We start from the raw sequence: 12,784 nt of genomic DNA on the forward strand, positions 1-12,784 counted from the left end.
GCTATCGTATAAAAATGGGAGCCATTACCTCCCTGCTTGGCACTCAGCATCAAGGGTTGGAATTTTGGGTTAAATCACCAAAAATGATTCCCGGGCGCTGCCACCGCTGCTGCTCACTGCTCCCCTCACCTCCCAGGGGGTGATCAAGGGTGATGGGTCAAATGCAGAGAATAATTTCGCCACACCTAGTGTGTGTGTGACAATCATTGGTACTTTAACTTTTACCATCATATTTGTACATATCGTTTTTGCTGATGTTGCTCTAATATGAGTCAATAATGTAATTAATATTTTCTCACTAAATTTAATTGATTTTTTTCATTTTGACAGAAAAATACCGCATTTTTCGGACCATAAGGCGCACTTAAAATCCTTTCATTTTCTCAAAAAACCACAGTGCGCCTTATAACCCGTTGCGCCTAATGTACGGCATAATTCTGGTTGTGCTTACCGACCTCGAAGCTATTTTATTTGGTACATGGCTCTAATGATGTGTGACCAGTAGATGGCAGTCACACATAAGAGATACGTGTAGACTGCAATGTGATGGCAGTAAACGACACCAAAACTTTAAATGTTCCATTGAGAATATAGAACATTACACACGGCACTCAAAAATCTGTTAAAATGTTTTTAGTACGACTTTGGTAAGCTATGAAGCCGCACCGCTTGATGGGTTGTCGGCGCATTAAACATACGAGTATTATTATGGTGTGTGTACAAGGACTGCAAAATGGCACCTATTAGCAGACTGGTGTTTTGTTTCGCAATATTATGCAAAAGCAACTTTTCTTACCTTCTGGTACCTGCTGATGTGTATTTGGGATCTGCATAAGTCCTGGAAATGTGCGCGCGTCCGCCATTGTAGACCGTAGTCATAAGCTTCTTCTTTTTCTCTATCTTCTTGTTATGTGACATTCATCCTCCGCTGTTGTCATTTCTAATATAAAGTAGTGTAAAGTTCTTACTTATATCTGTCAGTAAACTCGCCATGAAAGCGCTAAAACATACCGGTGTAGTGAGTTTACATTATTCACCCAAGGAACTTTAGTTAGAGAGTTCCGGTCGGACGCGTTTTCACCGGACACATTTCCTGTGTTGTTGTTTCCGGATGAGGAGATGCTGCTCCGTTATTGATGGAAGTAAAGTGTGAATGTCATTAAAACAGTTAGCGCCATCTTTTGACACTTCTTCCACTCCCGTCCTTGCACGCTACACCGCTACAACAAAGATGACGGGGGGAGAAGATGCTGTCGAAGTGGAGGCACGTAAATAAGAGCGCCCACAAAACGGCGCATCCTGAAGAGACTGTCAGAAAGTGACTTGAAGATGATGTGTAAAACATCATCTATGCAACATTTTGAGCAAAGAACCACCATCACATGTTATGTAGACCACAAGGAAGTCTTTTACATTTAGAAAATAATCATAATAATATGACCCCTTTAATGCGCCATTTGTATGAAAATAGACCTGAATAGACCCGCTCTCGGCGGTGCGCCCTATGGTCCAAAAAATCAGGTATATGTACTGCTTGAAATGGCATACCGTTTGAACTTTAATTGTATCCAATATTATTGTTTCCCACACATTAATTTATTTGTGGCGGCCCGCCACGAAAGAATTACGTCCGCCACAAATAAACATTTTTTTAAAAACTTTTGTTTTTGTTTGTCCTGTCCAGCTTCTCAGGCAAATCATATAGTTGATGTAGATGCCCATATAGGCTGTTCAGATTTACTTTACAAAAGAGAAGTGTAGGATACTTCTCTTGTTGCCTTATTTGTATTTGACCACTACTGTTCTCTGTTTATTTGTTACTGACTGTGGCAGGACACCTTTGCCTCTGTTTCACTTTATGTTGCTGGTAAATAATATGGTTGTAGTAGTAGGCTAAAGTTAAATTATTTAGTATGCACTAATTAAAGGGGCAGAGCTTTAAGAGACATTTTAGCTTTTATATTTTATAAGATATCTTTTTTGTAAGAACCACAATTAATAAATATATTTCAGTGAATTACTTATTGTTCAAATCTGTATATAAATATGTACATAAAGTGTTGTAATTATATTGTAAAATGGATGGACGTTTAAAACAAAACTGTTATTAATTAGTAAGTATACATTTTTTGAGCCTTTTTAGAGAAAATCATATTGTAGTAAACTATGCAAATTACTCGATGTCATGGTGACCACGCCCATAGCCACGCCCCCACCGCCACAGGTATCTTGGCAGTTTATGGGAAACACTGAATATTGCAACAAATATTACAGTATACTTTCCAAACATGTTTTTGTCTAAATAAAAATACTTAACTTTACAGCAAACTACCATCAAATTAATAAAAATGACAATACATTTTATGTTGTTCTTTACAGCATATTACCGCATTTTTCGGAGTATAAGTCGCTCCGGAGTATAAGTCGCACCGGCCGAAAATGCATACTAAAGAAGGAAAAAAACATATATATATAAGTCGCACTGGAGTATAAGTCGCATTTTTGGGGGAAATTTATTTCATAAAACCAAACACCAAGAATAGACATTTGAAAGGCAATTTAAAATGTCTAAAGAATAGTGAACAACAGGCTGAATAAGTGTACGTTATATGAGGCATAAATAACCAACTGAGAAGGTGCCTGGTATGTTAACGTAACATATTATGGAAAGAGTCATTCAAAGAACTATAACATATAGAACATGCTATACGTTTACCAAACAATCTGTCACTCCTAATCGCTAAATCCCATTAAATCTTATACGTCTAGTCTCTTACATGAATGAGCTAAATAATATTATTGGATATTTTACGCTAATGTGTTAATCATTTCACACATAAGTCGCTCCTGAGTATAAATCGCACCCCCGGCCAAACTATGAAAAAAAAACTGCGACTTATAGTCCGAAAACTACGGTACTGTAAATTAAGAAAAAACTACTACTGTTTTTTCGTGTTAAAATTCTGTTGACTGAGCAGCCAGTTGTTCCATGGTTGTAGTTTTTAACGGTGTATTACTGTAAATGGAAAGACGGTACATTTGTTTTCACGGTAGAAAAACTGGCAGCTAAGTTGCCAGAATAAAAAAAGATTTTGTACGGTTTTTCCATTAACAATATCATGTTGTAAAAACCAATGTCAATGTCACAAAAACGCTGCCAGCTTTTTCCTGTTGAAACCCCCCAAAAAGCAGTGGTACTGTTTTTCCATGTTCCGTAAAATGTTGTAAAAAATTTTAAAAAACACTATTTTACAGTAACATTTTGTAAATGTAAAGTTTTTCTGTAAACTTATATAAAAAAATTTATATAATTAATAATGAATTCCAAAGGCAAATGAATGCATTATTTAGTGTTACAAGCGGCCCTCTGATGGCAGCAATAACTGCCACGTGGCCCTCAATGAAAACCAGTTCGAATCCCCTGCCCTAGGGGAACGAGATTAAATATCCACAAAATATAGCATGCACATATAAATGGATTCCTACATCTTCACAAGCAACAATATTGGTGTGTGTTCACAAAGCACTCTTGTCAAGTAGAGACTGAACATGTTTTTTTATGCATAGGGCGTCTTAAATGAGTCATAGCGGGGCAGTGCAGGGAGCCACACAGCCATTGGGGATGTTTCAAGACCAGTAGGGCAGCAGTTGCGCGGAGGCTCTGCAACTAGCATGAGGCCTGGAGGATTAGTGTCCAATCAGAGTGGATTTGACATTTACTGACAGCACATGGGACTTAGCAGAGAGAAGCGTATTTCACTTGATAACACCGCCGGCGCCCTCCCTCCACTGGGGAATCAGGCAAACTGAAGGCGGAGACCTGTTGGCGACACGTCCTCAGCTTCAGGTAGGTGACACTTTAGGCGTCGGTGGCAGAGACTCTCAATCATTGGCTCCACCGGGGGGCCATCGCCGCGTACGCTCATATCTGGTTCACGTGACGTCACGAGTGGAATTAAACGGGCTTTATTTGGTTGTAATCCCTCGTAGCAATCGGCAGAGCGAGTAAATTGTACCAAAGAAGGGAGAGCTAAATCCTATTGGATTAGTACAAGCCCATCCCTACAGCCAACCGAGCCCCCCTTTTGTTTTTTTGTTTTTTTTATAATCGGCATTTGGTGGCTCAATCATACACCCTGTCGTTGCATAGGCTGTGTACACCGTTTGTGTGTTTATGTGCGGTGTCCCCTTTCCAAGCCAACATAACCGGAGATTAATTATTCAAGGACATATCAGCTGGAGGGGGAGCCACCCGATAGCACGGACATAGAATATTACAACCGGATATCAGGTGATACAGTGCACCCCTGCTTCGTCTGTTCTTCTGCTTGTTCCTTAACTACCTCTCTCTTTTGCATTTTTGGTGCTACTGAACACAAAGACTTGACTTAGAAGAGAGAAGTGCCTCAAGTGGATTACTTTGCTCGTTTTGTGTGGTATTTCCTCAGTTTTCTCTCCAATGCTTGTTACCAACAAACAGTTAAGTCTTGGTCGCTCCCACAGTTGGGACACTTTAGGGGGGAATGAGGGTCAGTGGGACAGGGCTGAGAGTGTCTACGAGCAGCAGGCAAGAGTAGCTGGCCGGCGGAGCTCTCTGTCTTACGGAGAGGGGGGAGGAGGGTGGTACGAGCCTACAGCAGGCGTGCGTCCTCCTGACCTGGATTTAAAACGGGACCCATATTCCTACCAAGACCACGGACAAGTTTACACGGGGGGTCTGAGGAAGGGTTCTGTGCCAGACCTGAACCACTACGAACGAACAGCTATGGCTCACAGAGGATCCATTCCGCATCAGGATTACTACCCCCACGATCCGGCCATGACTCCTCGGCCACCTGAGGGCATTTACCGGGCAGAGCACCAGGCTCCACCGCCTCACCCTCACCCCCTCAGTCGGTCAGGCTCTCATTTTGGGCTGACTGCTGGGACTCGTCCTGCCTGGGATCAAGCACAGGGATCGAGAGGAGGACCTCAAGCTCCCCAGTCGCCTTTACACCCGTCTCCGTCTACTCCGACTGCTCATGAGCTAAATCGGGTCTACAGAGAATCTGGGACTTCCAAGATGATGCCGGATGGTCAACAGCGCAGACCCTCTAGAGACCCATCTCCAGCCCATTACAGCATGGAGCATGCATCTCCTCGTTATGCAAGCGAGCCCCAACCTTTGGCTAGTCAGCCTGTCTATACAGATGTTAACGGGCGACCGCTAGATCCGCAGCAACACGCAGCTACCTGCTTAGTGGTGGATCCTTCCAGTCAGGGAATGGTAATGAGGCAGGAGACAACATCACCCTTTACTGTTCAGCAGCAGCAACAACTGCAGCAGCAACACATGCAACAGCAACACATGCAACAGCAGCAACTGCAGCAGCAGCAACTGCAGCAACAGCAACTGCAGCAACAACAAGTACAACAGCAGCAATTTCAACAACAGCAACTTCAGCAACAACAACTACAGCAGCAGCAGCTTCAGCAGGATCAGCTGCAGCTACAACTGCAACATCAGCAGCAGGGTTTACCTCCCAACACAATCCCCATTTCTGATCCTAAACTTGCTGTGGCGGCTCCACTTCCTCCATCTCCCGCCCTAGTGCAGACTGCCGCGATTGCCCCAATTGCACCAGCCCCTGCGCAAGTAGCGCCAACTCTGCCCCCACCAGTTGCTCAGCCTCTTGCTCCCCTTCCTGCCCCTCCGCTTACCGCTCCGCAGACACCTTTGCCTGTGGATCCCAAGAAGACAGTGGATCCAGAGTTTCTTGCCCTGTTGCGAAATGAAGGCATCTCTGAGAGCACCATCTCTTCGCTCATCCAGCAGGGATTTGACTCCTCCAGCATGCTGGCTGTAATGGAGGAGAACGATGTCCGTACAGTGGCCCCCAACCTTGGGCAGGCGCGTGTACTCTCTCGCTTGGTCCAAAACTGTAAGCGTCCGGCCGAAGCTCCTGTGGCACCTTCTCAACCTCAGACCCCCATGCGAGGGCGTTCCAATAGTTTCAGCCATCGCTCAGATGTCTATCAACACCAACATCCACATCCTTCACAGGCTTTGAATGTTGACCCTCAACTGATGCCCCTGCTGACGCCGGGTGCCATGCACACCATCGCACCGAGGATGGGAGAGGTAATAGGCAGGAGGCCAAGCAGCGCACCCTCTCAGCAGCTCTTGGAAGCCTCTGGAGCTTACCCAGGCCATTCACCTCGTTCCCCAGGCCCGTATATGGGGGCCATGGTGCCCGTTCAATCAAGACAAATGTCCGCATATTCTTCCGGGCTGACCATGCCAGGGTTGCCCATGCAGAGTATGCAGATCATGCCCCAGCAAATGACTGGTTCCATGCCTGCCATGCCAGGTTCCATTCACTCCATGCCAGGAATGCCGCAGCAGATGCCTGTTTCCATGCCAGCTTTACCTCAACCGCCACAGCAGGTACCCAAAGCATACTCTACCAATTACACCGTACCAATGGAGCTGATGAAGAGGGACCGGAGCTTGCTGCCGATGTCACCTATGCACAGCCCTCACCCAAGTCCCCAGATGAGTCGGAAGGGTGGCGGGTCTGCGCCAGATAATGCAATGGTTCCCGCGGGAGGCTCCGCTCAAGGGCAAGGTGCTCTGGTTGCTAATCAGAAGCTAAGTCGCCGCACCGGTCCACCAGTCATCGTGTCCACCATGGCATCTCCTGACACAAGTAAATCTTGTTCTGTTTTACTCACTCTAACAACTTGACCATGAGCTATTTGTCTTGATCCAACCTGAAATCTACCTTTTTTTACCCTTTGTCTCTTTACGAGGTTTTATTTATCTTATTTCCCTCTAATTAGTGTCTCAGTAACCAAACCAAACAGCAGGGTAGAGTATTTTTCTATACCAAGGGTGTAAAACTCATTTTCATTGAGGGCCACATCGCAGTAATGGCTGCTTTCAGAGGGCCGATTTTTTTTAAATTAATTTACATTATGCATGCAGGTATTAACCTGTGATTAATCATGATTAATCGCAATGCATATGCATTCGATTATTAGTAATTTTTTTATATATAACTTGCTTTAAAATCATGAATAAAGGTGACAAGCAGATATTTAACTGTTTGTTTCTATATCACAAAAATTGTTTTGCAATACAGTATATAACAGACCTGGGCAAATTAAGGCCCGTTGAGCTTTTCAATCTGGCCCGCCGAACATTCCCAAATAATTGCTTTAGATCAGGGGTCACCAACACGGTGCCCGCGGGCACCAGGTAGCCCGTAAGGACCAGATGAGTAGCCCGCCGGCCTGTTCTAAAAATAGCTCAAATAGCAGCACTTACCAGTGAGCTGCCTCTATTTTTTTAAATGTTATTTATTTACTAGCAAGCTGGTCTCGCTTTGCTCGACATTTTTAATTCTAAGAGAGACAAAACTCAAAAAGAGTTTGAAAATCCAAGAAAATATTTTAAAGACTTGGTCTTCACTTGTTTAAATAAATTCATTAATTTTTTTACTTTGCTTCTTATAACTTTCAGAAAGACAATTTTAGAGAAAAAATACAACCTTAAAAATGATTTTAGGATTTTTAAACACATATACCCTTTTACCTTTTTAAATTCCTTCCTCTTCTTTCCTGACAATTTAAATCAATGTTCAAGTAATTTTTTTTTTTAATTGTAAAGAATAATAAATACATTCTAATTTTAGCTTCTGTTTTTTCAACGAAGAGTATTTGTGAAATATTTCTTCAAACTTATTATGATTAAAATTCAAAAAAATTATTCTGGCAAATCTAGAAAATCTGTAGAATCAAATTTAAATCTTATTTCAAAGTATTTTGAATTTATTTTAAAAATTTTGTTCTGGAAAATCTAGAAGAAATAATGATTTGTCTTTGTTAGAAATATAGCTTGGTCGAATTTGTTATATATTCTAACAAAGTGTAGACTGGATTTTAACCTATTTAAAACATGTCATCAAAATTCTAAAATTAATCTTAATCAGGAAAAATTACTAATGATGTTCCATAAATTCTTTTTTTAAGTTTTTCTCTTCTTTTTTTCGGTTGAATTTTGAATTTTAAAGAGTTAAATTGAAGATAAACTATGTTTCAAAATGTAATTGTCATTTTTTTCGTGTTTTCTCCTCTTTTAAACCGTTCAATTAAGTGTAAATATCATTAATTATTAATAATAACATAGAGTTAAAGGTAAATTGAGCAAATTGGCTATTTCTGGCAATTTATTTAAGTGTGTATCAAACTGGTAGCCCTTCGCATTAATCAGTACCCAAGAAGTAGCTCTTGGTTTCAAAAAGGTTGGTGACCCCTGCTTTAGATGTTTAAGATGGAAAGTGTAGCTGCCATTATGATGTGCTGTGATGTTTTCTAATGACCGTAAGTCTTCAACTATACTAAGTAGGGATGTCCGATAATGGCTTTTTGCCGATATCCGATATTCCGATATTGTCCAACTCTTTAATTACCGATACCGATATCAACCGATACCGATATCAACCAATATATGCAGTCGTGGAATTAACACATTATTATGCCTAATTTGGACAACCAGGTATGGTGAAGATAAGGTACTTTTTAAAAAAATTAGTAAAATAAGATAAATAAATTAAAAACATTTTCTTGAATAAAAAAGAAAGTACAACAATATAAAAACAGTTACATAGAAACTAGTAATGAATGAAAATTAGTAAAATTAACTGTTAAAGGTTAGTACTATTAGTGGACCAGCAGCACGCACAATCATGTGTGCTTACGGACTGTATTCCTTGCAGACTGTATTGATATATATTGATATATAATGTAGGAACCAGAATATTAATAACAGAAAGAAACAACCCTTTTGTGTGAATGAGTGTAAATGGGGGAGGGAGGTTTTTTGGCTTGGTGCACTAATTGTAAGTGTATCTTGTGTTTTTTATGTGGATTTAATAAAAAAAAAAAAAATAAAAAAAAACAACAAAAAAACAACGATACCGATAATAAAAAAAACGATACAGATAATTTCCGATATTACATTTTAACGCATATATCTGCCGATAATATCGGCAGGCCGATATTATCAGACATCTCTAATACTAAGTCTTTCAATGCTTGGAATCTGCATGATATACTAGTTACTATGGTCATCTAATTAGTTACTATGGTCATCTAATTAGTTACTTTGGTCACTATGAGATATCTCAGATTGTAGGTGGGTTTTTTTTTACCCTTCGCGTTCATATTTCACGGTTTGTTGCATTTTGGTTGTGTTTCGGTTGATTGTAAAATATGTTGTTAATATTCAGTGTTTTATCCTTCATAGTTAATATTGTAAATCCCACATTCTTTATTTTCATGTACATTCTGGGGGTCTCATTCAGTAAAAAAATGTCAAATTCCATTCCGTTTTTTAAGACGTTTTTAGCTTTCGATCATTGTGAGGTTTTGTATTAGTTTTCCTAAAAGTAGATATACCGGCCCCCAGACACATTTTTTTTAAATATAAATCTGGCCCTCCGAGTCAAATAATTGCCCAGGCCTGGTATATAATAATATAATTGGCATGATCAGATAATATTAACGTTTAGAATATGCATTTTTTTTCTGTCAAAATTGAAAGAAAGAATGCATTTAGTAAAAAAAAAATAAAAAATTTAAGTATTTTATTGAAACCCATTTTTTCCAGGCTTTCGCAGGCCACATACAATGATGTAGCGGTCCAGAACTGGCCCCCGGGCCTTGAGTTTGACACCTGTGTTCTATAGCATCGTACTTGATCTGCTGATGTAGTATCGCTGTTAAATGCAGCTCTCACTTTCGCCGCGAGCTTAATGTTGTAAACATACACGTCTTATTTCATCATAATAAAAAGGAGCAGCCTGGAAAAAGCACTCGGGCTTCACAATCTGCCTGACAAGGTAAACATTGCTTGCTCAGGCGGCTCTCACTAAACACTACAAGCTTTATGTAGTTCCTCCAGCATGGCGAGCAATTTCCTTTTTGGATGGCAATATTAAAAAAAAAAAAAAATGATAGCAGAACCACTGCGTCGATTAAATGAAAAGTCAGCGTCGATGGCTAATGAGTGACTGTGTCATTCTCTCTGCACACAGTGACAAGACAGAGGGGAGATTTAATCCCTGACATCCTTCATATCCGCCCAGGCGCTAATCCGCAAATACTCTCATTCTGTACTCTTACTGTACGTGTAGGACTGTGAACATAGAACACGCCAAGTTGACATCAAGACACTAATAAAGCTTTTGTCTTTGTTGTATGAGCAAACACTTTGGTCCTGCGTCAATATGAACCTGGTGTCTTTTAGACCAGATTGACGGGTGCATATTATATCCAGATCAGTGAAGGAGAGCCTGTTTGCATGTTGAAAACATGATGAAAATGTATATTTCTGCATTGCAAACACTTTTATTTGTGCGGATGCTGGTCAACTTCCTTTGAATAATTGTCTTCCAGTGTGTTACATGGCCTTTCCTTTTAACAACACTCAGTAAAGGTTTGGGAACTGAGGAGACACATTTTTGAAGTGAAGTGAAGTGAAGTGAATTACATTTATATAGCGCTTTTTCTCAAATGACTCAAAGCGCTTTACATTGTGAAACCCAATATCTAAGTTACATTTAAACCAGTGTGGGTGGCACTGGGAGCAGGTGGGTAAAGTGTCTTGCCCAAGGACACAACGGCAGTGACTAGGATGGCGGAAGCGGGGATCGAACCTGCAACCCTCAAGTTGCTGGCACGGCCGCTCTACCAACCGAGCTATACCGTCCCAGTGGAAAGAAAGTGGAGTTCTTCCCCATTCTTGCTTGATGTACAGCTTAAGTTGTTCAACAGTCTCCCTTCTCATATTTTAGCCTTCACATTGCACCACACATTTTCAATGTCTGGACTACAGGCAGGCCAGTCTAGTACCCGCACTCTTTTACTATGAAGCCACGTTGATGTAACACGTGGCTTGACATCGTCTTGCTGAAATAAGCAGGGGCGTCCATGATAACGTTGCTTGGATGGCAACATATGTTGCTCCAAAAGCTATATGTACCTTTCAGCATTAATGGTGCCTTCACAGATGTGTAAGTTACCCATGTCTTGGGCACTAATACACCCCCATACCATCACACATGCTGGCTTTTACACTTTGCACCTAGAACAGTCCGGATAGTTATTTTCCTCTTTAGTCCTAAAGACACGACGTCCACAGTTTCCAAGAACAATTTGAAATGTGGACTCGTCAGACCACAGAACACTTTTCCACTTTGCATCAGTCCATCTTAGATGAGCTCGGGCCCAGCAAAGTCGGCAGAGTTTCTGGGTGTTGTTGATAAATGTCTTTCGCTTTGCATAGTAGAGTTTTAACTTGCACTTACAGATGTAGCGACCAACTGTAGTTATGGACAGTGGTTTTCTGAAGTGTTACTGAGCCCATGTGGTGATATCCTTTACACACTGGTGTCGCTTTTTGATGCAGTACCGCCTGAGGGCTCGAAGGCCACAGGCATTCAATGTTTTCTCCAGATTCTCTGAACCTTTTGATGATATTACGGAACGTAGATGATGAAATCCCTAAATTCCTTGCAATAGCTGGTTGAGAAATGTTGTTCTTAAACAATTTGCTCAGGCATTTGTTGACAAAGTGGTGACCCTCGCCCCGTCCTTGTTTGTGAATGACTGAGCATTTCATGGCAGCTGCTTTTATACCCAATCATGGCACCCACCTGTTCCCAATTCGCCTGTTCACCTGGGGGATGTTCCAAATAAGTCTTTAATGAGCATTCCTCAACTTTCTCAGTCTTTTTTGCCACTTGTGCCAACTTTTTTGAGACATGTTGCAGGCGTCAAATTCCAAACGAGCTAATATTTGCAAAAAATAACAAAGTTTACCAGTTTGAGCGTTAAATATCTTGTCTTTGCAGTCTATTTAATTGAATATGAATTATTTGGATTTGCAAATCATTGTATTCTGTTTTTATTTACCATTTACACAACGTGACAACTTCACTGCTTTTGGGTGTTGTAAAATCAATCAATCAATCAATCAATGTTTATTTATATAGCCCTAAATCACAAGTGTCTCAAAGGGCTGTACAAGCCACAACGACATCCTCGGTACAGAGCCCACATACGGGCAAGGAAAAACTCACCCCAGTGGGACGTCGGTGAATGACTATGAGAAACCTTGGAGAGGACCGCATATGTGGGTAACCCCCCCCCCCTCTAGGGGAGACCGAAAGCAACGGATGTCGAGTGGGTCTGACATAACATTGTGAAAGTCCAGTCCACAGTGGATCCAACACATCAGCGGGAGTCCAGTCCACAGCGGGGCCAACAGGAAACCATCCCGAGCGGAGACGGGTCAGCAGCGCAGAGATGTCCCCAACCGATGCACAGGCTAGTGGTCCACCCGGGGTCCCGACTCTGGACAGCCAGCACTTCATCCATGGCCACCGGACCTATGCAACTCCCCCTCGCAAGGGACAGGGGAGAAGAGGAGAGAAGAAAAGAAACGGCAGATCAACTGGTCTAAAAAGGGGGGGTCTATTTAAAGGCTAGATTATACAAATGAGTTTTAAGATGGGACTTAAATGCTTCTACTGAGGTAGCATCTCTAACTGTTACCGGGAGGGCATTCCAGAGTACTGGAGCCCGAATAGAAAACGCTCTATAGCCCGCAGACTTTTTTTTGGCTCTGGGAATCACTAATAAGCCGGAGTTCTTTGAACGCAGATTTCTTGTCGGGACATATGGTACAATACAATCGGCGAGATAGGCTGGAGCTAAACCGTGTAATATTTTATACGTA

General features: G+C 41.6%; 1 protein-coding gene across 2 annotated transcripts in view; it reads left to right on the plus strand.

Moving 5' to 3' along the window:
- ctbp2a (C-terminal binding protein 2a) overlaps positions 1-12,784 on the plus strand; it is a 158,258-nt gene that overhangs the window by 67,313 nt on the left and 78,161 nt on the right. Inside the window, exon 1 of one of the 2 annotated variants that reach the window (XM_062059265.1) lies at positions 4,167-6,689. The exons of the other annotated variant lie outside the window; for it this stretch is intronic. Coding sequence (XP_061915249.1) covers positions 4,460-6,689 — 2,230 coding nt within the window. The 5' untranslated portion in view covers positions 4,167-4,459. Of the gene's footprint in view, positions 1-4,166; positions 6,690-12,784 lie in introns of those variants that run through there. 2 annotated transcript variants of the gene reach the window in all.

The sequence above is a fragment of the Entelurus aequoreus genome, linkage group LG09 (genome assembly GCF_033978785.1).
Source record: "Entelurus aequoreus isolate RoL-2023_Sb linkage group LG09, RoL_Eaeq_v1.1, whole genome shotgun sequence".
Lineage (NCBI taxonomy): Eukaryota > Metazoa > Chordata > Actinopteri > Syngnathiformes > Syngnathidae > Entelurus > Entelurus aequoreus.